Source organism: Astatotilapia calliptera, chromosome 22, assembly GCF_900246225.1.
Source record: "Astatotilapia calliptera chromosome 22, fAstCal1.2, whole genome shotgun sequence".
Taxonomy (NCBI): domain Eukaryota; kingdom Metazoa; phylum Chordata; class Actinopteri; order Cichliformes; family Cichlidae; genus Astatotilapia; species Astatotilapia calliptera.
This window is the reverse complement of record NC_039322.1, coordinates 20,115,572-20,140,222: the sequence shown is the minus strand read 5'-3', so window position 1 is coordinate 20,140,222 and position 24,651 is coordinate 20,115,572. Positions and strand designations below refer to the sequence as shown.

The window sequence follows — 24,651 nt, the reverse complement described above, 5'->3', positions numbered from 1 at the left end:
GACTTTATTGACTCTTTTTTTTTTTTTTTATATGAAGACCTACATGTTACACTACTTATACACAACACAGGTGGTCCAGGAAATGAGTCGTAAATATCTGATTTTTAAATTACACATTTTCTAAGGTCAAGTTTACCCAAATTACAAAAAAAGTGTTAATTAATCAACAGCCTCTAGTAGTTTCTAGCCCTGTAGACAGTTAATTTGTTTAACACAGGCTTTGTTATCTTTTCCTCTGACAAATTGCAACCAACACCTTATTACAATAATAAAAACAAAACTCAAGACTTCAGTGCACTTCAAATCCCGACCCTTGCTGTTTATCTGAGATTCATACTGATAATGTTGCAGGATAAAGGTTTATAAACCGTTAGTTTTTTCTATATTTCTGCACAAATTAGATCCAAACTGTTACCGGATTTTAACAAAAGTCCTAACTACTGATTAAATTTTTAAAAAAAGATGCTCACTTATTAACTTCATTTAGTTATTGAGGAAAATGATCCATGATTGTATGTCTGTGTGTGGCAAAGGTAGGTGAAATCTGAACCTAAGAATTTCCAGTTTTAATCAGCTAAAACTTGACTGTGTGTGTGCTCTCTGTTTTTATTTATAGAACTATCAAAGTCTATTCTTCATAACTCACATTTAGGGAAGTGAATAATTACCCTTTGTCGCCGTACGTACAAAGGAAGGAAGGAATTTCTAAGGATTTCAGAATAACAATTGTTTACGCTTACCACCCTGAAAAAGGATGCAAACCCACCCACTAGTGTTGCCCTCCCCAGGAGTGGCTGACAAAGAGAAAGGAGTACGAACCCCAAAGAAACCCAGGCTAACTGCTTGGATAATGTTTGTAAGTCTATCATCAGGAGAACACTGAACAATAATGGTGAGCTGCAGAGGAGTGTAAGGCGAAAAGCACTGCTCTCCAAGAACACTGGTGCAATTTACTAAAGATCACATGCACAAGTGAGATTTGTAGCTCAATGAGACTAAAATAAATTGTCTTTTTGAAAGCACCCCATTGAAGGATAAGAACCTCGTCTGATATGTGAAACCTAGTGTTGGTAGACTTATCGTTTGAAGCTTTTTTTGTGGCATCTAGGCCATAATGGCTTACCAGTGGCCCAGTCATACCAGTAAATGGTCACTTTCCTCAATAGAGAGTGTCACATAATATTTTCTACTTTTCACACTAGACAAATTTGATGACAGATCATGTTGTTACAGAAATATGGAAAAAAAACTAACTTTTTCCTGCACCTGTGAGAATTTAAGCCATCTGATAATTATATATGTGCTATTATTATTCATTCTAAACAAATCCTTCAAAATAGGGTAGATTATTAACAATCGTGACCGAGATACGTGAGCAAAAACACACATTTAAGCGCTCACAAACTGGAATCAAAACAACGTATCAAATGATTTAAATACCATCAACATCACTGAGCTGCATCCTTGTTACTCTTCCGCCGTCGCATAAGCGAACACAAACGGATCGATTCAGGCTGTAATGCAGTACTACGCACTTGTTTTTCCTCTTAAATTATACTTTTTTTCATACATATAAAAATACAGTGAGCCCATTGAAATCAAAACTCACAGTCCTATTACAAGAATGTAGTAAAATACAACAGTGTGAAAGAATAATACTTAAGGCTTGGACTGGAGGCTAACTCTAGGTTGTACAGTCTCATTTCATTTAAAGACACATAGCAGCACCAACCCGAAGCAGAAGACTGCACAACACTTTTCCCATTTACAGGAGCTACGACCTCAAAAGGCATTGTGATAATGCCCTAAACAGAGCAGATAGAAGCGTTAGCAACAGAACGCAATATGAATACAGTGGTTATTTCTGGGCTTGTTCACAAAGAACTAAAAAAAATGCAAGTCAACAAAAAGTTGAAAAGCTTTTTTATAGACTAACCAGCTTTTAGTGCCCTTTGCCCGCTTTGTGCCGAATATGTCAACAAACACCAGAAAAGAGCTGTTGTCTGATCCGCTCTTCCACCCTCGCCGCCTCCTTGGGCCCTGCGTTGGCTTCCTGATAGAAATCTGTCCATCTTACTGACTTCTCCTGCTTGGGCAGTGGGATCTTGTCAATGTCAGTTTCCTCTTCCTGGTCTTCAAGAGAAGCTCTGCTCTTCGACAGGAACAAGAAGTCCTTTTGATGTGGTGCATCCTCTTCCCCTTTATCCCCACCTTGCTGCAGGACTGCTCTTTTGCGCTTTCCGCTGTCCCTGCTCTTCCCTCTTCCTCCCGCCTCCTCTTCCTCCTCCTCCTCCTCCTCCTCTTTTGAGTTTCTTCTTAACCTGTCCATCTCTGTCTCTATCAAAGGGGACCTGGTTTCTCTCTCTTCTAGTAATTCTCCAGTAGCACTTTTCTTTGCCTTGCTGCGACCCCTGAGGTTCAGCATCTGAAATCAAATACATGCGTTTGAGACAGTTTTGTGCTTTGTGTCATGTCTTCTTCTTTCTATCTCTCCAGACACCTGACAAAGTACAACAAAGCCTCTTTTATTGATGCCTTCTTCCTGTACAGTTTTAGGCCAACTATTTGCCTATTATTAGACTTTTCCAGAGTGGATTTATATATTCGCTGTACATCCCATATTTAGAAACATGACTTTTTAATGGCACCTTCTGTGACATAAAGTCACGTGCCCTAAAGGCACAACAGAAGAAGAGTGACAGGTTTGTTGCGAAGATTGAAGAAGAAGAAAGGGAGACAAACCTTGAAGTCTTTTCTCTTGCGCTGCAAAACGGGTCTCTGAAGAAAAAGAATTTGCTTCGTCGACAAACTCCCGTCACTGCACAAAGACAGAGAGCTGCACTTTTACTACTGTTAACCTGCTACGCTGTAGTGCGAGAAGCGTGCACGCCACTGTATTTACTGAAATCCAGTTTCTGCATGCTGCAGTTTGTAAAAGTGACAGGTTACAAGACAACAGCAGTTCAATGACAGCGTTACTGCTCGCGAGCCCTGGCTGATTTCAAAAGCGGTTTCATGTTGTGATGAGCATATGATCAAGATTTGTCAGATCTTGGACCATCTGTCCTGCATATCTAAGCCACGCTGTCAGTCCTAATCCTAAAAACAATGAGGCAGGCAACATCTTAGGAGAAAGAATCAGTCTACAAAGCGTAGTCCTTGCTGAGTTTAGGTGATACGATTCAGAGCACGTACTGACTCAGTGGATCTGGGTGCATGGTAGGACAGTTGTGTGTTTTTTCTTGGGTACCTGTTTGTCTTGACAATGGGTGTGGGTAGCACGCACATCAGTCTCCATCCATACGGAGCTAAAGACTGAAGCAGTGGGATGTAGTCTGTCTTCACCATAACACCCTGGACAGAGGAAAGAGTGCTAATGTCTCACATATAAAGAATGCAGTCATACATATATGCATGCAAAATGCAAGCAGGTAGGTAATGGCACAAGCTTAAGGCCAAAATGGTTGCTCAAAAGAGCACATTTTATCTAGAGCTTTAAAAGCCTGAAAAACCTCACGTCAACAACTGTCCACTGCTCAACTACGATAGCATCATAAGAAGTGTTTGCAGTTTCCTCAGCAGAGGTCTGGAGGATGAACACGCTATCCACAGATGAAACCCCATTAGCTGGAGAGAAAAAGGGGACAAATTGGAGACAAGAGTTAGATAAACACAAATGGATAAATGGGATTCAAAGAGGAACTAAAAACTAAATCTCTATTCTCCAATCTCTCATTTTTCATCCCCTGTTCCACTCGACTTAAGCCTGCTTATTCCATGGGTGGCTGAACAGTGACTTATGGCATAAGCCGTGGACTTTCTGCACATAACACCATGCATATCATCCATTACTCAACAGTGAAGCATGGATCTACAGCCTGAGCTCAGGCTGTAGATCCATGCATCCATGAAATGCAGTGTCATAGATTTAGTGGGTGAGGAGTTTGTGCTATTGTATTGGTTATGTTAAAGATGGGTGCTTTCCACACCATGAATCTATGCAAGCATATAGTATGAAAGGATTCATTTAGATTAATTACTGAATTGGATAAAAATTAAGCCAAAATGACTCCATACTTTCAGTTTTGAAACTAAAATCAAACAAGTGAAAACAATCAATTAAAGACATGAAAGGAGTGGAAGCACAACCTTGGTCTGTCAACTTTTATTTTACGTATGACAGTACATGGAAAAATGGTGTTGCATTGCTATGGTTACAGGACTTACCGTTATCATCTCCGAGATGGAAAAACCCATCAATGAGGTGTGCTCCGCTGTTGAAATGCTGGGTCAAGTGGTCGAGCCAGTGTGCATCAACTCCTGTGATTAGCCCTGCCTCCTTTTGCACTTGCAGTGGCACCCTGAGTGAGTAGAACCTCATAGAGCTGTTCAGCTCTTCTGTGTGGTTGTACAGTGCAAAGAGCTGCATTCCTACAGGACATGCAAACAGGTAAAATTCACAAACGGAGAAACAACCCAACGAGTAAACAAGCAAACAGGATCCTGCGTACTTACTGGCCTGCGCCAGTGGCGAGGTTGCCCCCTTGTCTTCTTCGGAACTCTTTAGCCTGATGTGGTTGTTGTTGTGCGTCGTCACTGTGCTCTGCCCACGTGCACGAGCAGACTTTCTTTCACTGTTACGATCCAGCTCTGGAGAGCTGAGCCAGCTGTCTGAGCTTGAACCACGTCTCTCTCTCTGGTCTGGAAGGCTAAAACGTTTTTCTGTGCATCCACTCAAGTTTCCTTTAGCTCCTGGTACACCATGCTCCTGCGGCCTTGTTGAACCTACTGTTTCTGGAAGGGTCGGAGTTAGCCCGTTCCCCTGGGTCTCTGCAGAGCTTTGAACTATGTCTAAACCAGGTTTGACGTGATTTTGAGGTTCATTCGTTGACTCTTTGAAGCTGATCTGTGAGGTAAGAACTTGTTCACTAGACTCTCCTGGGGCGGGGCTAAAGTCTGGTTCTCTTGGGCCCAAAGTGCTGTGCTCCTGTGGATTACATTTAAACTCACAATGATCTAACTCAGAGGAGCACCGATCAGTTTCAGCACCATTTTGACGAGGTTCTGTAGGATCCGTTGGGCTGGTGTTGGCACTGAAGGGGTGTCGATGTATGGGAGAAGGGCTTGAATGTAACGACGACAGCTCGTCGGGATCCCAATTTCCTAAGAAGCAAGGTCCTCCCCCCGGCTGCTGGAGAAAGCCCACAAACATCACACCTTGCTCTGCTACATCCTGAATCTGCAACGGCAATATATGCACACCCATACGCTCTATTATAACAAAGCTGAGCGATGCATACATATAAAGGATGTCTTTCACTGCACCACAAATAAATTTGCAGTCTTTTTTTTTTTTTACTATAGGCAAACAAAGCCTCATTTACACACAAACAAAGGCTGACATACGCAGACTAGATATTCTGCAAAATAACAACCTACCTAATCATCTGCAAAGATCAAATATTCAAATGACAAAAGGACCTCATTATCTCAACGCACCCGTGTGTGTACATGTGTGACAGAGTTTGTGTGTGGGTCTGTGTATGTGTGCGCATGCTGCTCCCTCCCACGGAGCTCTGGTGGTTAATTGTCAGCTGATATTTGGGCTGACAGTTTTAGACAGACTCGACAGGAGAGAAATCAGATCGCAAACTAACACTGAACAATAATGAGACACATCTTCCCCTATTACCCGCTACTTTTGACACTTCACTCGTCCATACATGCATATCACATTTTTAAAAACACTCGCTATTACCAACACACGCGCAAAGTTTACACACAGATTTATCTGATGAGTATGTCCAGAGGGAGACAGAGTGGGTACCCTAGTGGGGCGAGAAAAAAAAAGTATAAAATTTCAAAACTGAACACACACACACACACGCGCACACACACACACACACACATATATATATATTCCATCAGTCTGCCTGCTCGATGCAGCTCCTGGGTTCTTATCTCGAACTCTCTCTGGCAGCTTGTGATCTGATTGGTTATTCATGTCACGCTGCCGAAGCCTATCATATTATACTCAGTGATGTGCATTTCCATCCAATCAGGTTTTCCTTTGTGCTCTCTGGGTGTTCAAATGCCAATCTATTCAATAGTGCACATTTTCATTTCCCAATGTAGAACTGTTGGAGAATTCATGAGCAGAAAGACTAAAAGTGAGTTTAACAGCTGATAAATGCCAACCATGAGGCTCTGTGTTGGCATGCCATCTTTGGGGCTTACTTCTTTCTGTAGTTTACAATGACACTCTCTTCGTTATGTTCCTTCTCCTTTGGTTTCCTTGTTACGGGTTTAGCAAACAGTGTAATTGGAAACTAGTCAAAATCCAGTGTCTTTTGCTGATTTCTTCTCTTCCATCTTTTTTTTTTTTAAACTCCCTCTTGGGTCCTACGTATGACATCTGGGCTTGGGTTTTTGTTCAGCTCCTGTCACAACGCGTTGTTAAAATCTCTTCAGCCAGGTGAATTTGCAAGATTTTAAAATGGAAAAGCCCCATTTGAAATGAAGACGATCTGCATGCTAGTACCAAAGGCAGAGCTACCATATGGCACAGACAGGCAATTATAGGCAGTTGCCTGTGGCCATATGAGCAGGGTAATATTTCCTTTACCGTCACAGTCGTGCTGTGCCAACGTGAAACACACAAACACACAGAGAAACAGTGCAACAGGTATGGAGACAGTGAGCGAGGAGGGTAAGTATGGTAAGGCAACCATGAAAGAAGAAGAATTTTAAATATACTTAATGTCTTCCTGTCTTCTTCTGACCAAGCAGGAAACAACCTGTGTGCATTTTTCACAACAAGGCCTTTCCTCCAAATACTTGTAGAAACATGAGGACCAGCATTCTGCACATGCGGCTTCAATAAAGTAACACTGGATGATGTTTTGGGTATACAAGGTGATGAAAGTGACATACTATTTTACATCTATATGACACAGTGAAGCTTGAGCTGCCTACACTTGCAATTGAACTCACCCTCTTGACGTAGCTCTGGATGACTTCTGGGTCAGCGGCTTGATGACCAGCCACACAGACATCCGTCTCCAGACGATTTCTTGCCCATCTCAGTTGGCTTTTCTCTGAACTAAAGGGTGAGAAATAAATTTAAGGTGAGAAATGTATACTTTAGCTAAATTCTGCTCTTGTGAAGTAGAAAATGCCAGAATACGCTGGCTCTCTAATGACATTGTGCTAGACGGTCTCATTTAGTTTTTTATGTCCTGGTCATTATAGCCACAGCATGACAAAGTAGCATTACATAGTAGCATTAGTCTAAAGGAGCTACAGCTATATAGTATCTGGCAGATGTGCTCCTGTTCACAAGCACTCATTGGCTCAAAATGATTGCAGCAGAAACATAATGTCAAATCTGATACAGGGAGAATTTTCCATTTTAGGAGAACACACATTCATCAAAACCACAAAAGACTTATTAGACAGAAGAAGGACTGAATTTCCTTCTGCTCCCGCTGCAAGACACCATCATAAAAGGAGTATTCAGATACGCCTCTTCAGATTTGGATTGAGGTCAGTGGGAAGGCCGTGGTAATATCTTGCGCTCTGAGGCGTGAGCGACATTCTCAGCTAGATTTGAAACAGTAGATCTGTCATATTTTTTTTCCCTTTCATTTTTAGGGTTTTTGATGAAAGGGGATGGTGGTGATGGGGAGATAAAAGGCAGAGTAAAGGGGACGAAAGGGGGGTGACGAGGACAAAGGAAAAGTGGGGGACGGTCATCACTGAAGAAAGCAGATGAAAGGATGGAGAGATGGTTTCTCTCTTTCAGTGTGCCGTTCCCCTCTGGCGAGTGCTGATGATGCAATCAGCCGTCTCCACGGTGACAGGTGCCAGGAAGCAGCAGGACCACTTGGCAGGAGGGGCATCAAAGGAGCAGCTTGGCACCTGTCGGTACACTACAGAGTGTGTGTGTGTGTGTGTGTGTGTGTGTGTGTGTGTGTGTGTGTGTGTGTGTGTGTGTAAACCATTGCTTGAATTCACACAAGAGGAAGAGAGAAGGCTAGCCAAAAACTGCAGACTAAACAAAGTAATGCCTTTAATTTCATGGTGTATAGATGACAACCAATGGGAGTTTACAAACTATGTAATCAAAGCTCTCTGAATAAAAGACAAAGGAATGATCCTGTCTACATGAGACATCTTTATTCAAATAATTATTTTAAAAAGGTTCTAGTAAGATGATGACTTGTTGGAGAGAGCATGAGCTGTTAAAAGGATCAGATCCTATCCATATATTTTGAAAATGGAAAAACAAATAGTGACAGAAATGGGATGCAATAAACTACCACCATCTAAAAACAATATCCAAAGAGAGAATTTCCTCTTTGTTCAAATACTGGTGGGCTTATAGACTGCAGCTCTGTAGCCATGCTAGTTCCAACATGAGACACGCCATTGTTTTTATGCTAGCACCACTTCCTCATGCTAGCCTGCTAACCATAGACCAGAGGTGTCCCAGGACCAGAATCACCCTGGCAAAGACTCCAGTCCAGCCCACTTGAAGACTTTGGAAAATGTGAACAGTATTTTCACCACTTTAAAGCTTTTCTTAATGATAAAGACCTCCGCCATGGCACTTCATATTACACCAAAGTAATCAAGTAATGGGTAAAAAAAAAATTTATGACAGAAGATATACATTTTTTCCCCACTACAATAGAAATATAACATTTTCACAGTGAAGAAAAAAAAATCTGTCATCAAAAAAAATTGAAATGTAACTTTTTTTTTCTTATATTACAATATTTGAGAGTGAATTTGTGTAGTTTAACTTCTTCACACTGACAGAAAGAGGAGTTTCACTGGTCCGGCCCACTTAAGATCAGAGTGATCTCTACGTGGCTCAAAGTGTAAAATTAGCTTGATATCCCTGCCATAGACAGTAAAAAGCATGAACATAACTTCCAGGTCAGAAAAATAGAAGCCAATGCAGAAGTGCCTTGAATCTGAAGGCCACTAGATGGGAAAGCTGTGGCTACAAAACCCTTGAGGTGTTCCTCACTCACCTCTCTTTCCATCAGTAATGATTAAACTCTGGCTCTCTTTCACTGTTTGTCTTTTGGCCTCTCTCTCCCATCATCCCCAACCTGACGCAGCAGATGGCTGCCCTTCCTTGAGCCTGGTTCTGCTGGAGGTTTCTTCCTGTTAAAAGCGAATTTTTCTTTCCCGCTGCCACCAAGTGCTTGCTCATAGGGGGTCATCTGGCTGTTGGGTTTTTTTCTCTGTTATTGTAGAGTCTTTACCCTACAATATAAAGCACCTTAAGGCAACTGTTTTTGTGATTTGGTGCTATATAAATAAAAATGAATTGAACTGAACTGATGACAGTGCTAAACCTTAGTGAATCCCTGAAACATAAATGTTTCTCTAAATTCAGTCGGGCAGATTTTTAGGTAAGTCACAAAATGGGAGAAACATTTTAAACCTCTTATGGTCAGACTAGCCAACCATTATTCTTCTACTGGGAGCAACTGAAGTCATCATAAAATTTAGTACTCCACAAACTATAAAACTGATCTATCCTCTGGGTCTGAAAAGTAATATGCAGCAGTGCCCTAAACTTATTTTGTTTCTAACAGCCAGTACGGGAAACTCTTGTCCAAAGAAGTTTGATCATATAGAAGACCATGGGAAATGTACCAAACGTCTGGTTCAATATTCCTCAATAATAAGGCCTCATCATATCTTATAGACCTCATAGTACCATCGTATCCCAACAGAGCTCTTCAATCTCAGAGCGCAGAGGCATATTTTCAATTTCCAGAAGAAGAGCCTTCAGTTATCAGTTTGGACTCTGAAGACAGCCACCCTATCTACTTTTAAGATTAGGGCCCAAACTTTCATTTTTGATAAAGCTTAAAATTGGGGCTGGATCACATGACACTGAACCCTTACTTAGTTGTGCTGCTTTAGGCTGGCTGAGCATTCCTCCTCCTTTCACCATTGTTCATTGCCAGCTCGTTTTCATGCCACAGTAGCATTTCATAAACTTTTCTCTTCTGTCTCCTAAAGTTTGTGTTTTGTCTGTGCTCCTTTTTTTTTCCTCGCTCTTTCTCCTCCACCACACAACCAATTGCAGCAGACAGTTCACCCTCCCTGAGCCCAGTTCTGCAGTTTCTTCCTGTTAAAAGAGAGTTCTTCCTTTCTACTCTCACCAAGTGCTTACTCATTGGGGATTGTCTGACTACAGGGGTTCTCTGAATAATATTGTAGTGTCTTTACCTTACAATACAAACAGTCTCAAGACAACTTCCTGTGCCAAAATGGCTAAAAAGCTAGCACAGGCAACTGGAAAAAACAGGAACGTCAACATAGGATAAATGAAAATCAGGAAAACAGACGGAGAACGTTGGGAAAACTTAATATGATGCAAAGATAAAAATGAAACCGAGCCATCAATAAACACATCAACAGGACTACACATATGATGATATATACTCATAAATAATGAACAGTGTTAGGAGAGCTCATGGTTTATATTTGGGTTCATTAACTTCTTTGATGAGACGCTGAAAATGAACTCAGGTTGGAAACATGCAAGAAGTGAAGAAGAACTGGGTTACAGATGAGACAGCTACACGATTTAGTCTCAGTACAGTATATTACATTTATAGTCAAGAGTGAGAGAATTGGGATACAGAGCTAAAGTTAGCCATTTTAAGTGGCTGACTCACCAGCAATTAAAAAAAAAAAAGCAGGTGAGGAAGCTTGTGATAATGAGTCTCAATTGGCTTCCATGTCAAAACAATGAAGTCACATAGGTTGGCAGCTTCAAACGAGTGCCTAAATGAGGCTGCAAATTAATCATCTTAATTATCTTAATCAATCTGGAGTGAATAATCTTACAGGTTACAATTTCTTCCCTAAAGCTGGGTACAGTTGCTCATAGGCATAAGCATGTTTAATAGGTTTACCTCGGTGTCTCTCGGACCAGCACGGCCCGGTGGAGCTGGCGCTGGATGTGTGCTTGGCGGGGCCCGCAGGGGTGAACAAAAGGGTGGACGGCAACCAGGACAAAACCCTGTGTGTAGAGCTCCCTGACTTGAACCGGCAGCTCTCTGACCGAGGACAGACAAAGGACTGATGACACCGGCACCTCTGGAGGGAGGAAAATGGGTGAGAGGAAAGGGAGAACAACAAGGTTATACAAGGATAGGGTAATGGGAAATAAGGAGCAGGTTGTAAAAGGTGGCAGAGAATTACATAGGAGTGGATAAAAGCTGAAACAAAGAGGTGGGGGCAGAAAAAAAAACAGAGAGGTGGGGAAAGAGACAAAGGGACAAAGGGTGTGAAGGAACAAAGATGGAGCATGTTTCATTATGATAATTCACACTGAACAACAACACATGGCATCTTCATGCTAAATCTGAAACTAATTACACCGGAACTATTAGCCTCTGTCCTCACTGTCACCAGCACAGTCTGGCTTTTGGAAAACACACACAAGTGTGCAGGGACACACACTGTTATGGATGGACAGATGCTGGAAAGTGCTTATTAGGAACCACATTCGCCCATATTAACAGAGAGTTTAACACATCTTTCCCCCCGACACAGACACACACACACACACACATCAAAAGGTTTGACAGACAATGCTATCACATCGCCTGTTTGGGCGTACGGTATTAGCAGCAATCGCTAACACAGAGCCGCTTCTCTTATTACCAAACACAATGGAAAGAAAACCCGTTTACTTCAGTGGAAATGGTTAGCAGAGCTTATCGTATGGAGGCAAATCCACCAGGGAGAGCGCAATGTTTGTGAGAGCGACCCTCTTGAGGTCGGTGCATTGTAGTAAGGCTCTCTGCCTGTTTACAGGCTTTTAAGGAAGCATGCACATGGCTGGGTGTTTGAGCGAAGCCAGGTGTGTGAGAGGGAGGAGGGCGGCAGGGAGGGGAATAAAAAAAAGAGAGAAGACAAGTAAAGAAAACAGCAGACAGAAAGAACGAGTCGGTTAGCAGAGCTGGGTTGGAGAAGGAGGAGAGCAGAGAAAGAGAGCGAGAGATGAGGCTGTCTGTTTGTGCCTGAATGCTTGTCATCCTTCCCCATTCAATCTCATTTGCATGGGTCTGGAGAAGAGAAAATAACCTGAATAAATTAACTAGACACACACACAAAACACACAGACATCCACACATGGAGAGAGAGAGGGAAAGAAAATGTGCAAACCATCTCATTTTCAATTTGTTCCTCATCATCTGGCATGTTCACACATACACACACATACAGACACCCAAGAAGCTGGCAAGTATGTTAGGGATACAAGCACATGAGGACACATTCTCCTGACTCCCATCTCAGTGAAACAATAGGAGAAAGAAAGGGGAAAAAAACTCCCAGAGAAAATCCAACCATCACATCATTTTGGCATAAATGCTTGGAACCACAAGAGCCTTTCATCAGGCAAACACTTAAAAGGGTGTCTGTGGGGACTTATCAAAAGCAGTACAGTGATAATAATAATAACAGCTGGAGACTGGGGTAGGGTGGTGGTGGTGTGGGGGGGGATAACAACGATCCTGTCACCGTAAACAGTCATTAGCCGTCATTAGCCCTGCACGGCTGGCACTCACCCACCAACGAGATGCAGGCGAGGCATCGCAGCTAATGCCGACAGGAATACAGAAAGTTATTAGGGTGTTCTGCAAGTGCTTTAGGCTGGGAAGCGACTTCATTTATACCGTCTGCCACTGTGGGATTTAAAAGGGAGGATGCGATTCTGCTCCAGAATGGGAACGGCTCAGGGCCGAAAAGCCGGCTGGAGTTTTGTGGTGCCAGGGAGGTTAGTGTCAGAAGGGTGAAAGAGTCTGATGGGTGCATCAGTATCAAACTGTCTTTTTTTCTGTGACTTTTGGGGTTTGAAACTAAGAGGGCAAAGTGCACATTTAAGTAAGTATGAGTGTTTTTATCAAAATGTCCATCCACACACTACAACTGCTTAAAAGAGAGACTAATCCAAGGATACATTGTTTCACGGGCACAAGAAGCAACTGTGGGACAGTTCTGTGGATCTTCTATTTTTATCTCAGCTTTGACCACATCATTGCCACACTGGGCTAAAGGCAATGTCTCACTTTTTGACCCATGATTTCACAAGCTACATGTAGAGCGTGAGAGTCATCCCCTTCCTGTAGTTGCCTGAAAGGGCTTATTAATTCCTTGTACAAATCCCAGAATTTCAATGTGTGACTGTAAAGCATATTTTGCAGTGTATGTGTGCCACAGCATCACTGTGCGAGCGAATGCGCGTGTGCGTGCGGGCCATCTTTTTGCCTCTGTTGTCTGAGTGTGTGCGTGCGTTAGGAAGAAAGCGCTTGCGCTAAGCCTGCTAGGTGATGCATGCGGATTACTACTTACAGCCACCCTCAAGGCTTATCCCCCTGCTTGCTGGAGGTTCACGTTTATTTAAATAGCCTTCTAATGACTTGCAGAGGTTTTAGGCGAGAATATGTGCCAAAACAGTGACTATAAAATAATCAACTTCCAGGAGCCTGGAGCTCCCCCGCCGTTTGAGGAATGTAGCTCCAAGTTATGAGAGTTGCCGGTCAGTATCTGAGTTTTGACAATGGAGGAACGATGTCCTCAGTACACACACTTTATGAGAAATGTCTCAGAGAAAGCGTCGGGTTCACAAAACATGGCTGACAAGTACAAACCAGAGAGAAAAGGTTTTGCTGTGGTGAGAACACAGTGTGGCGCTTAAGGCACATACAGTGCCCATGTACTTGTGATGCTGTGAATTCCAGTCTGGCTCACTTTTGACACATAGCATCTCTCTGCCATCTTTGCTGGCATTCTCTCAAGGCCTTTTGCCAATAAGACTGAAACTGCAAAAAAAAAAAAGGGACGATTTGAACTACGTCAGGCTGACAAGCTCTCCGTTTTGAAAAATGTTGATATGCTTACCTTGAAAAAAAATGCGTCAGGCAATGTGCAGATGCCACAAGTGATGGATCTGTGGCATGCCAAATGCATCACATGAGATATTCTAATAGCAAGGCCATGTAAGGAAAAATCTGCCATAACGTTGTGGTGTGAGTGAAGTACAAAAAAAATACTTCAATTATACACGCAAAACCATTGCAAAAACTGTGCGCATAACTCTGCTCGAAAATAAACTTGCCCACAGGTATGCAAAAGCACCGCAAACAGCTCCAGCTACACACACACACACACAGGGACACACACAGAGCTGAGCATTAGACACATGTTGTAAGTTTTAATGAGCCGAGTGGGTCTCCATCTCTGCAGGGCAGCAGAAAGTCATCAGCAGAGTTCAGCTCCTCGCTGTCTGCTCCAGAGACCAGCGTTAGTCACACAGCATCACACCTAACTTCCTTCCTCACACGTCGGCAGAGTCCTGGCTCCCGCTCACTCGTTCTCACACCTCTAGCTCTCTCTCTCTCGACTTCTCCTCTCTCCTCACTCACAAGCTGCTCGTTCCCCTCCCCGCACCAGACCCAGCGAGCATTCACCACAACTCTTCTTTTTTTTTGTCCTCTGTTCTCTAATAAACCACCATGACTGCACTCTCCACTCTTTTCTACCTGGTTTTCCATTCTTTTCCATTTCTTCTGTTCATTACTGAGCAGATCTTCCACACCAAAGCCGGCCGGGTTTAAATGCCACACCTGGCTGTTAGATTTCATACATTCACGCTGACAATGTCGAGGTAACCGATCAGTGTTACAGCATCGATAATGAAGATCATCGTACCTTTCGCCAAGCCAAGACGATCTGTCAAGCTACAGCAGACCGGTGATTAGAGAGTAATAAGACCGCTGAATAGAAGGAGACATTAGAATGGAGTCACGTGACGAGACGCGCCTTGACAAACCAAATAAATGGCCATGTGTGAACCGCAGGGCAAATGCCCGAAATGTTGAACATATTTCTCCTCATCCTCCTTGGATTAATCACAGGGTTGCCGTGACCCGGAGCTGGGCTTAGTCACATGGAAAACAAATAATATTTTTCTTTTTTAGCTCAACCACTGCGAGAGCTCAGAAAACAAAGGCTGACACTGTATCATCAGCAACATTGTTTCTGGTGAGTTTCATCACTCAGCGGTCAAAGGTCAAGTTAGAAATCACACTGTGTTCCTCCTCACTCTGAACATTAAGTTCCTCTTCCCGAGAACACAACTTAGTTTAATAAACAGCCATCCAGTCTCCCATATTTCACAGCGGCACCGGGGAAAATATTTGTTTTTCGTTACTGTGGAGGAGTCATCAAGTCACGCTGGCAGGGAAATAATACTATTAATGGAAGCCAAATTGAATTAAAGCACGCATTTGACCGTGGGTTTCCTCAATGACACAGGCTGACATACAGATTCCTCTATCTGCCTCCTACATACACACAAACACATACACGCGTACACACACAAATACAAATAAATCCCTTTGCTGGGAATGAGGTCTCTCAATCTCCACAAACAATCAGATAATCCTCCAGGAATCCTTCAATTCTCTTGGTCTCTCTATCACAAATGGAGAGAGAGGGGCCGGCATATACACTCTCACAGACACACACACACACACACACACAATCAATTCATAGTAGCTGTGTTTATCCTAAAATAGTCTACCAATCTTAAGCAGCTCAGGTGGCGTCAGTGAGTTTACCATATAAATGACCTGCCTGTCTGTTGAACGATAACACTAACTCTGTTGACTAAGTGCTATGAAGTGTTTTTTTGTGTGTGAATGTAGCACCGTGGATGCTTATATGATCACCGTGTAAGAGTGTGTGTGGTCCTCCTGCATCTATATGTGTGTATGCTGCGGCACATGTGATTAGACAATTTATCTGCTACCGCCTTCAGCAACAAGGAAGACAAGCAATCCTCATGTCTATTGTCTGTTTTGGTCACCACCATTTGGGGTTGCCATATTTCTCTCTGCCAACACTAGAGCCTAACCCACTTGCCAAACATAACAGGGCTGGCTGAAAACGAAGCCGACTGGCAACCGGACCAGTGCCACTTGGCTGTGGCTTTGTGCCTGCTGTCTGTTACACTGTTGCATTTGAAACTCGAACAGAAAAAGGATTTCGGTGAGCTGCTCGCACCTGCTTCTCCTTGTCAGGTGATGGGTCTTAGAAACATTAAGCCATAAGGCAAAGAGGCTTCGACGCAACGGTTTCTCCTTCACACCCCTATTTTTCCCCTCACGCCTTCTCTCCACAGACCACACCGGCATAATGGCAGAATTAGTATTTTTAGAAACCAAATGCCTCTTGAGGATTCTCATCAAATGTTCTAAAGACGCAGTCAGCATACACGCCCACGCATTATCATACACACAATTGTTCATATTTGCAAAACGGTGCAAACAAAAACGCGCATTTCCAAAGGCGGCATGTCGCGCACACTCGTCAGCTTTACTACACTGTCACTGTGAGAGGGAGCAGCAAAGGGATGTTAGAGGGCACTGCTGCAGCACAATAACAGCTGAATCTCAGAATTAGAGGCTTTGAACTCACTGCAACAGGAGCTGCACACAGAAACAACTTCAACTTATAAGCCACTTTCTTCCCTCAAGATACTTAATGTAGGAAAAAAAAGACAAGAGCTGCTGACCTAAACATTTCACTTGACTGTTTAAAGTTAGAATAGCTACTGTGGCTATTTTACGAGTAGTACACACACACATGCGTGCGCACAAATCTGTAACCAGAGTTCAGGATGACAAAGCAAAGGAGAGTTCGACATAAAACAGCAAACTACAGCAAACAACCAGGCTCAGTTTAAAGAATTCCTCCGAATCACTTTGGAATGGCCAAATGTGAAGGCACATTCCTAGGAGCCTCCTCCAGACTGGAACTGGGACAAACCAGGAATCAGATCTAAATGAAGCTTGCCTGCTGCATATCAGGGCCAAGATTTATTCTTCTTATTTGAGCTGCGTCTGAAATCTCTATCAGTCATTCATTTAGTCAGTCACTCATTCATTGCTGTCATAACGATTGTTAGCAAGCAGAAGGATTCGGGAACTAAAATTTGTAAAGGCATCTTTAGATTCGCTCTGCCAAGAATCAATTATAAAACCGATCTATCGGTTACAAAGGAAACAAATACTGAGAGAGCTCTTGTTAAAGCCAATAGCTATTAGACTAAGCTGAAACAATATGGAACAGACAGATGATACTGCTAATGGGTGATGACTTAGTTTCTTATTTATGGTTCTGGCACTTAAGAAGGAATAACTCTCATCATCTGTTTTAACTTTTGTTACTGGTTAGCTGGAAAACTGAGTCAAGTATCCTGCAGCTCTTCCTTCCTTCAGTTTTGGCCTCTAGTAACCGTGGACTGTATTTGGCTATTTTAGCTACTAATTACACACCTATGTTTGCCAGCTACTCACTCACTCGCTTTAACGTCAGTTTGGCACTTGGCAGGAGCTCATAGTCAGGTTGTCAGAGCTTTTTTTTCACCGTAGAAAACAGGATGGCATCAAAACCGTAAAGGCATAGGTCGTATAACTAATATAATGAGCTGAAGGATGCTGATAAAAAGCTCCACACAGCTGATGTGACCAGCGATCTTGCCGTATGTGTTTCAGCAAGATTACGCAGGGCCAGCTTGAGCTCTCAGGAAGAACAAAGAAAACACCTGTACACATAAATGGGGATATGTTTCTGTCTGTTAAACAGAGATGACTGACAGGACGTGGAGCTGCACTTCATACCTTCTTTTCCCAACAGGAAATCCAGGAAGTGGTAGGTGTAGGCCACTCCTACTTTGGTCTCCACCTGAGGACGTCGGAGGGTGGAGTAAATGTTTCCTGGGCTGTGCCTCTCTTCGGTCTTGCGCAACTTTGGGAGCCTACACCCCATATCTCTGTGTGAGGAGAGGAGATGGGTGAGATTAGAAAGCTTGTTCAAAAGATCTGCGATGATAAGAAAAACAAACAAACAGAGAAGCATGGAACAAAGACTTGAGTGGGAGACATGGAATCGATTGAGTTTCTAAATATACAAAATGCATTAGCACTTCCAATAAAGTGTGTGATAGTCACACACAAACCTAAATCCATTTTTTGGGGGGGAGGTAATGTGTGTATCTAAGGTTTGCACGTTCATACCTCACACAGACACGTGTGCTGCTGTAGCGCACTGAAATATGAGAGCGTCAGCCATTACCTGTTTGGTGGGGTGTGATACGGGCATCTCCTAATCAAATAGGGCTGATTGAGAGCGACATGTTTGATCAGAACGAATTAAAGGAGAAATGAGACTGATTTCCTGCCCTGTCAAGCAGAGCGACACGAGACTAGATAGAAAGAGGAGAGGAGAGGGCAACCAAGGTATTAGGCATGTTGTACAGCTAACCAATTTATATGTTGATCCAAAGCTTGCCTTGAAGCACAAAGAGATCCGTGTTCTTTTAATAAATGTAAAAAAAAAATTATGTAAGGACACCAGATTGCCTTGAGAACAGGTGATCGGAAAAACAGCTCAGTGTATGGCTTGAAATTTCTCTGGAAAATGCTATAAATAATTGGGAACAGAAAGTAGAATTACAAAAAGAGGGGGGCAGAGAAAGGGGCTAAATGACAAGAGACTGGGGGGCGTGGCCAAAATCAAGCTAATCAGATGTGACAGGGTTGGCACTCTCCAAACATCTCCACAGACAAGCTTAATATTCCCATCTACCACGGCCCGTAAGAGTCACAAGATGAGGCATCTGCATATCTATGGGTGCGAGTGTGTTCTTGTGAGCGTGTATATGTGTTCCCCAGGGCCAGGTCTATATCTGTATCGCCATATCTGTTCAGGGAGCATGGAGAATGACACAGACGCTCCCATTGGGCCAAGTGCATGGACATTAACTCGGCTAACGATCCCAACAGACTACATTAAGCCTGGTTTGCGCATGCATGCATGTGTGTGTCTATGTGTGTGTGCGTTATGTGGGTTTGGGTGACTTACAGTTTTTATCGTATTGTACATGCATTACATGCATACAGGTTAAAAAGTTGCAAAAAATAAAAAGGGAAGCAGCTTTGTTATATTTTTGTAGGTCATCTGTCTTAAAAGAGTACACTCCGTTATAATAAATTTTGCAAAGAGAACATAATTAAAACTCATCATTCTTTCAATAGAACATGCTGCTTCATAATGAGGACAAATGAGGAGAGATGGAGGGATGATGCTTTGGGGGAAGGACAAGGAGAGAGTCAACAGCATATCTTATCAGATTGTCTCCCTTTTCCTCTTGACCCTTCTTAAACTCCCATAAACCATTAGATCTTCGCTGTCTCCTGTTCTTAATTTGCAGAATGCTCGCTCTTACGTCTTCTGTCCACCACCTTTGATTAGGGCCACTCCGTGCACACTGCTGGCACAATGGCCTTGATTATCCTTACAGTAAACTCTTCATTTTTCTCATTCTTGCTTTTTGTGTCCGTCTGATTGCCAGTCTTGCAACATCCTCTTTCTTGTCACCAGTTCTGACCTCTACATTTGCTTCATCCAACCACATTTCTTTTCTTAACATCTCTCCAGTCATGCCATTTCAGTCCTCACCTTGCCCGACCTCGCTTCTCACTGTGTCCCTCATATCACCGTGTGGACCCCAGGAAGAATAGATACTGCTGTGCTTTAGCTGATGGGAATTCCAATAAACTAAACCTTTGCCGCATCTATTGCCATGTGCCACTTCTAATCCTTTCTGTCTTTACAATATAACATTACAGTGTGCCCTTCCACACCCCCTGTCCTCTAGCCATCCATTCCCTTTGTCTGTTGTCTCACGAGTCTTCTCCCCTGCAGAGCCTACTAAGTCCCGTAAAAGTATTACAGTGTCTCCAGACAGGCAAACAGACAGTCGAGTAGGCCCCGAGTTATGACTGAGTTACAGCATGTACATCCACTCCTAAATATTTTCCCTCCTGGGCTCTACTTTAATACACTCTGTCTGCTGACGGGGGTAAAGGTAGGGTAATGTGGGGATGTTTAGCAGACTTCATCCTGGCTGGTTAGGGAATAGGGATTTAGGTTTGGGAGTAGATGGTAGGATCAAATTTAGGAGGGAGGAGGAAAGATGGGGAGTACAATCATATAGAAAGACAACAGTCTTCCATCACTTCCCTTGGATCTGCTCATCATCCGATTCCAAGTTTTGCCCCACTCCATGCAAAATCTTCAGACACATCACATCCATTCAAAGTCTCACTCCATTCACAAGGCACTATGCAACAGTGGGAAACCATCACCACTTGGGATAACACACTTACCGTTTTGATAGTAACAGCTGATTTAGTTGTTCTTAAATAAATTGTGATTGGTCTTGGTCCTGACTGGCCAACTGCTCTATTCTATTTATTCGACACCTCATTATCCCTTTCGTTGTATTCTGTATCTGTAATTGGACGCAACACTGAAATGAAAAACCTAGGTTGTAGTGCAACAGAAACTCGTCTGAGTTGAAGACTTGAGGCCTTTTTCGCTACACGCGAGGCCTTTTTCTCTACATGTCGACTTCAAACAGAATCTCTCGCTTGCTGTCGCGCAAACACACAGGCAAGAAAAGGCCTTGACAGCAAAAAAACATCCATTAAACGGGTAGAGACAGGAGAGGGAGACAGATAAAAGGAGAGAAGAAGAGAGAGAGGAGAGTGAAGAGGGAGACAGACAGGGAGTAGCAGAGGGCTTCTCATTAGAGAATCTCTTGTAACAGAGAGTTTTGAAATGACAGCAGATTTACGCGAGAGCATAATCCGTCTGCACTATGCCACCGCTCTGCTAACTCCTGTGCCACACGGGAAGGGGTGGGAGGGTGGGGGTGTGGGATGCCCGATTTCCAAGTAGCAATATTCATCGGCAGCAGAGTGAGAGCTAAATGATGGACGCAGGCTGTGGGAATTTCACAGTAAATGCAGATAGAACCACTTGGGAGTCACCACAATGGTGAAAAGCTGAAACTGGCATTTTCTGTCTGATACTGAACACTGTTATTGTTTTAGGTCTAACTCAATAGCATACCTGCATTAGGCCCCTCATAATCTATTGTATTAGTCGCTTTAGCTGAAAACAGTGGCATCTGGTGCGGTCTTCTGCAGCTGTTGCACATCTGCTTCAAGGTTTAATATGTTGTGTGTTCAGAGATGCTCTTCTGCATAACCTGCTTGTAAATAGGGGGAAATATCTGAGTTACTGTTGCCTTCCTGTCAGCTTAAAGTAGTCTGGCCATTGTCCTCTGAAATCTCCCATCAACGAGGCATTTTTCCCCAAGGAACTGCTGCTCACTGGATATTTTCTCTTTCTGGACCATTCTCTGTAAACTCTAGAGACGGTCGTGTGTAACAATCTCATCAGATCAAGACCAGCCCATCTGGCACCAACAACCATGCCAGATACAAAGTCACTTAAATTGCCTTTCTTCCCCATTTTGATGAACCTCCCATACTGAAGTTCATTTTGAACATCTTGACATATCTACATGACTAAATGAACTCTTGTTTTAGCGTTTTATTGTTTAATAAACTAAATAAAAATAAATAAACTAAAAAACAAAACAGATGCATATAAATGTGACACTTCTTGAATGTGTAGGAGTTTTTTTTTAAACAACCTTATACACAAATACACCCTAAAATCATTTACTGACATTTGACATCTTCCCAAAAATACAATAGAACAAAAGAGGAAATCCTACCTGTGTGCGTGTGTGTGTGTGTGTGTGTGTTGACTGATCAGGGCAAGTTGCCAATTATTTAAAAGCAATGGAGAATGTCAGAGCTTGGCTGCAATATATTCCAGTATGTGCTGCTACAAAAATAGAGATGTTTCCATCATACACAGAAACATGGATCAGCATATTTACAAGTAAATCATCTGAACTAAAAGGTCAGTCCTCTGACTGCTGGTAAGGCTCAGATTCAGACAGGTTTCTCTCTCTTAGCTCTTTATGCTGTCAGACAGAGCAGACACACCTTATATGGTCATCTCAGGTGCACAGCTCTGGATGTGATCCCCAACCACCAGCCATTCAAATCTTCTGCTTATGAGGGGCAGCCAATCACAAGAAAACTGACTTAAAAGAAGAGGGAGGGATGCACTCTGGGCCAGCGTAAAATAAGCAAGGATTACTCTAAACTGTGACTTTAAGTATATTATTATCAGAGTAATAACATTAATATCTCTTCGCTATTTGCTAGCATAATGAAATACTAACCAAATTCTAATGAAAACCACATGCTTATTTAAACCAAATGATTACAGTAGTCTAATTTACAGTTTCTGGGATAGTAAAAATATAACAGGGGCTTGAAATTGTACCATGCTTGTTACCAGAAGTTAAAGAAGAGTGTTTGCTTATGCTTGCTGCAAAAGGCAGCTTATAGTGCTTGTTATCTTGTGTATCTGTTGCACTAAAGTGATTTATAGCTACAAAGAGGCAAATAAAACAGTCACTGCTAGCTTCTATTTTACTTTATGGGCCAACTTTAAAAGCCACAATTTGCACTATTTGTGAGTGGATGGCATTATAAATAGGTTAGTGTACATGCAGAGTTTTGTTATTAGTTTATCTTATTCCCCTTTAAAATCTATGTATTTGTTGAATTTATATATATTTTATATAAAATATGTTTCAAATATTATTTTTCTATTTTATATGACATATTTTAAGTCCATTGTTCAGTACTTTGATCAGTGGTTACTGTTTTTAAAACGCTTTATAAATAAAGTTGGCTTGGCTCCCAAAATAGTTTGGAACTCTGATTTAAGTCACGCAGTTTACGCAGTTGTTTAACAATAAATCAAGGCACTATAATGAAAACTGCATGCTTATTTTAGCTATCTTACATACATGCGTTTGCACAGTATTTCACTGAATTTCAAAATTAGAGGTGACAGACTAAGCCCTGGGGCGACAGTTCACCTCCCACTGGGTGGGGAGCTCCACTCAGATCCTATTCAAGCATGATGGACGCTGATCATCAGGAAAGAGAAGGGGAAAAAATACAATGAGGCAAAAGGAGACAGAGAGAGTGATAAAAGACAGGCAGGGAGCAGAGAGGGAGCATGTCAAGTTGCTAGGAGCGAAGTGTGACTCCCCCTAAGCAACAAAGTAGTCACCTCAAACGGTGTTTTAATGAGGATGCACTGGGAGGATAAAAACAAATTATGACATTGATGTATTGGTCTGTCTCACAGCTTCTCGCACAGCCTATTTTTCTTTTCTTTTCTTTTTTTAAAGCACAGTTTATGAACAAAGGAAGATGGCTTAGACTGGAGCATCAATTTACTAAGCCCCGAGGTTCCTGAATCCATCATACACGGGCCTATTAGACTGGATATCAGAGGAGCGAGAATAACTGGTGACACAGAGAACATCAGGCAGCTCTTAGCACGGCCAGTATGATAAACTGGGTGTCAGTCACCGCTGTTGCTGTACAGTGAGCAGTCATACATACCCGTGTAACTAATCGCTGTCCCGTGCATTTTGTGAGCGCAGCCTAGCTTGAAATTACATGTTTCTGGTTTTCCTTTCCCTCCCCCCCTCTCTGGTGTGTTCAACCCCAACCACACACACACAACACGTGGCTGGCTGGTGGAGCCCGTTAACGGCGGTAGTTTAGTGAACGGGAAATGATACATGACAGGGCGCTTACGCACCAAATCCTTCACGATGTGACGCGCGCGCACACACGCACGTGCGCTTTTCCATCTCCGCTCGGCACATTTAGCTTACTCCGTCACGCTATATCTTGAGTTCACTTCAACCTGTGACAGTGAGCAGAAGGCTTATTCATTTCGTTCCGCCATGAATATAAATGGCACACAACATCACACAAATCAAATGACTGTCTGAACGTCTAAACCAAAAGCATTTCTCTAGCTGTCACCGGTGTTTTATAGTGCAAGGCTCCCAAATCTAAAGTAAAAAAGAACTAAAGAAAGAAGGATTTCTTACTCTTGGAAACGCAACCCCGCCTTTTAAGTTGTTTTGAAAGCTGTACGCTCTAGAAGATAAGTTACTCAACAGTGAGAAAAGTTATATAAACATTATGTGCACTTTAAAAAAAAATGCGCAAACTCCAAACGCCAAGAATCATATATACATTGCTCCCATTACTTTACAGAAATTAAAGAAAACCCTATAGTTGTTTTTACTCACGATCACGCAAGTCCCGGTCTTACGGTGTACTGGAAACCTCCTCACGCTTGAGTCAGTCTACGCGCTTCCCTCTCCTCTCTCTTATTTCTTTGCCGTGTGCGCTCCAGTCACTGCTGCTGGAATGAGACGCACTCACTCTCCTCTCTGACAGCTCCAATAGGTAGAAAACACGAATCCTTCATTTAGAAACAACTGACTTCACTGCAGGCTAGCGATAAAGTCCCTCTTCCTCCCTGCAGCAGCAGCGTGTGGTGGAGACGAGTGAAGGAGAGGGCGGTTTATCTCATCCTCTCTCCTCCTTCCTGTTGTTCCTCACTCGCTGCTCTAGGTTTGGATTCTCTGAAACACTTTAGGAGAAATATGCACCCCTTTAGATGAGGGAGAAAAAAAAGTTACCTCAATGACTACCCCAGGGTAATTTACAGATGTTTTTGCTCCAATAAGTAGTCACAAGTCACATTCTGGGTACTATTGGGGTCATTAGG

At 42.7% G+C, this 24,651-nt stretch overlaps 1 protein-coding gene across 1 annotated transcript; it reads right to left on the bottom strand.

Moving 5' to 3' along the window:
* Positions 1–14: 14 nt before the first annotated feature.
* rftn1a (raftlin, lipid raft linker 1a) lies at positions 15–24,488 on the bottom strand. Its single transcript, XM_026156046.1, has 10 exons — positions 24,167–24,488; positions 17,730–17,881; positions 10,950–11,133; positions 6,994–7,102; positions 4,516–5,239; positions 4,228–4,431; positions 3,518–3,627; positions 3,251–3,354; positions 2,743–2,818; positions 15–2,425 (listed from the first exon to the last, which is right to left on the bottom strand). The coding sequence occupies exons 2-10, from the start codon at positions 17,875–17,877 to the stop codon at positions 1,976–1,978; spliced, it is 2,109 nt and encodes a 702-aa protein (XP_026011831.1). The 5' UTR covers positions 17,878–17,881; positions 24,167–24,488; the 3' UTR covers positions 15–1,975.
* Positions 24,489–24,651: the final 163 nt, after the last annotated feature.

Excerpts from the sequence above, each read along its gene's own strand:
- rftn1a (XM_026156046.1), bottom strand. The coding sequence starts at position 17,877 with ATGGGGTGTAGGCTCCCAAAGTTGCGCAAGACCGAAGAGAGGCACAGC. Across the intron at positions 4,432-4,515 it reads CTCGCCACTGGCGCAGGCCA|GAATGCAGCTCTTTGCACTG; the intron begins GTAAGTACGCAG and ends CATGTCCTGTAG. Across the intron at positions 3,355-3,517 it reads AGCAGTGGACAGTTGTTGAC|GGTGTTATGGTGAAGACAGA; the intron begins GTGAGGTTTTTC and ends TCCTCTGTCCAG.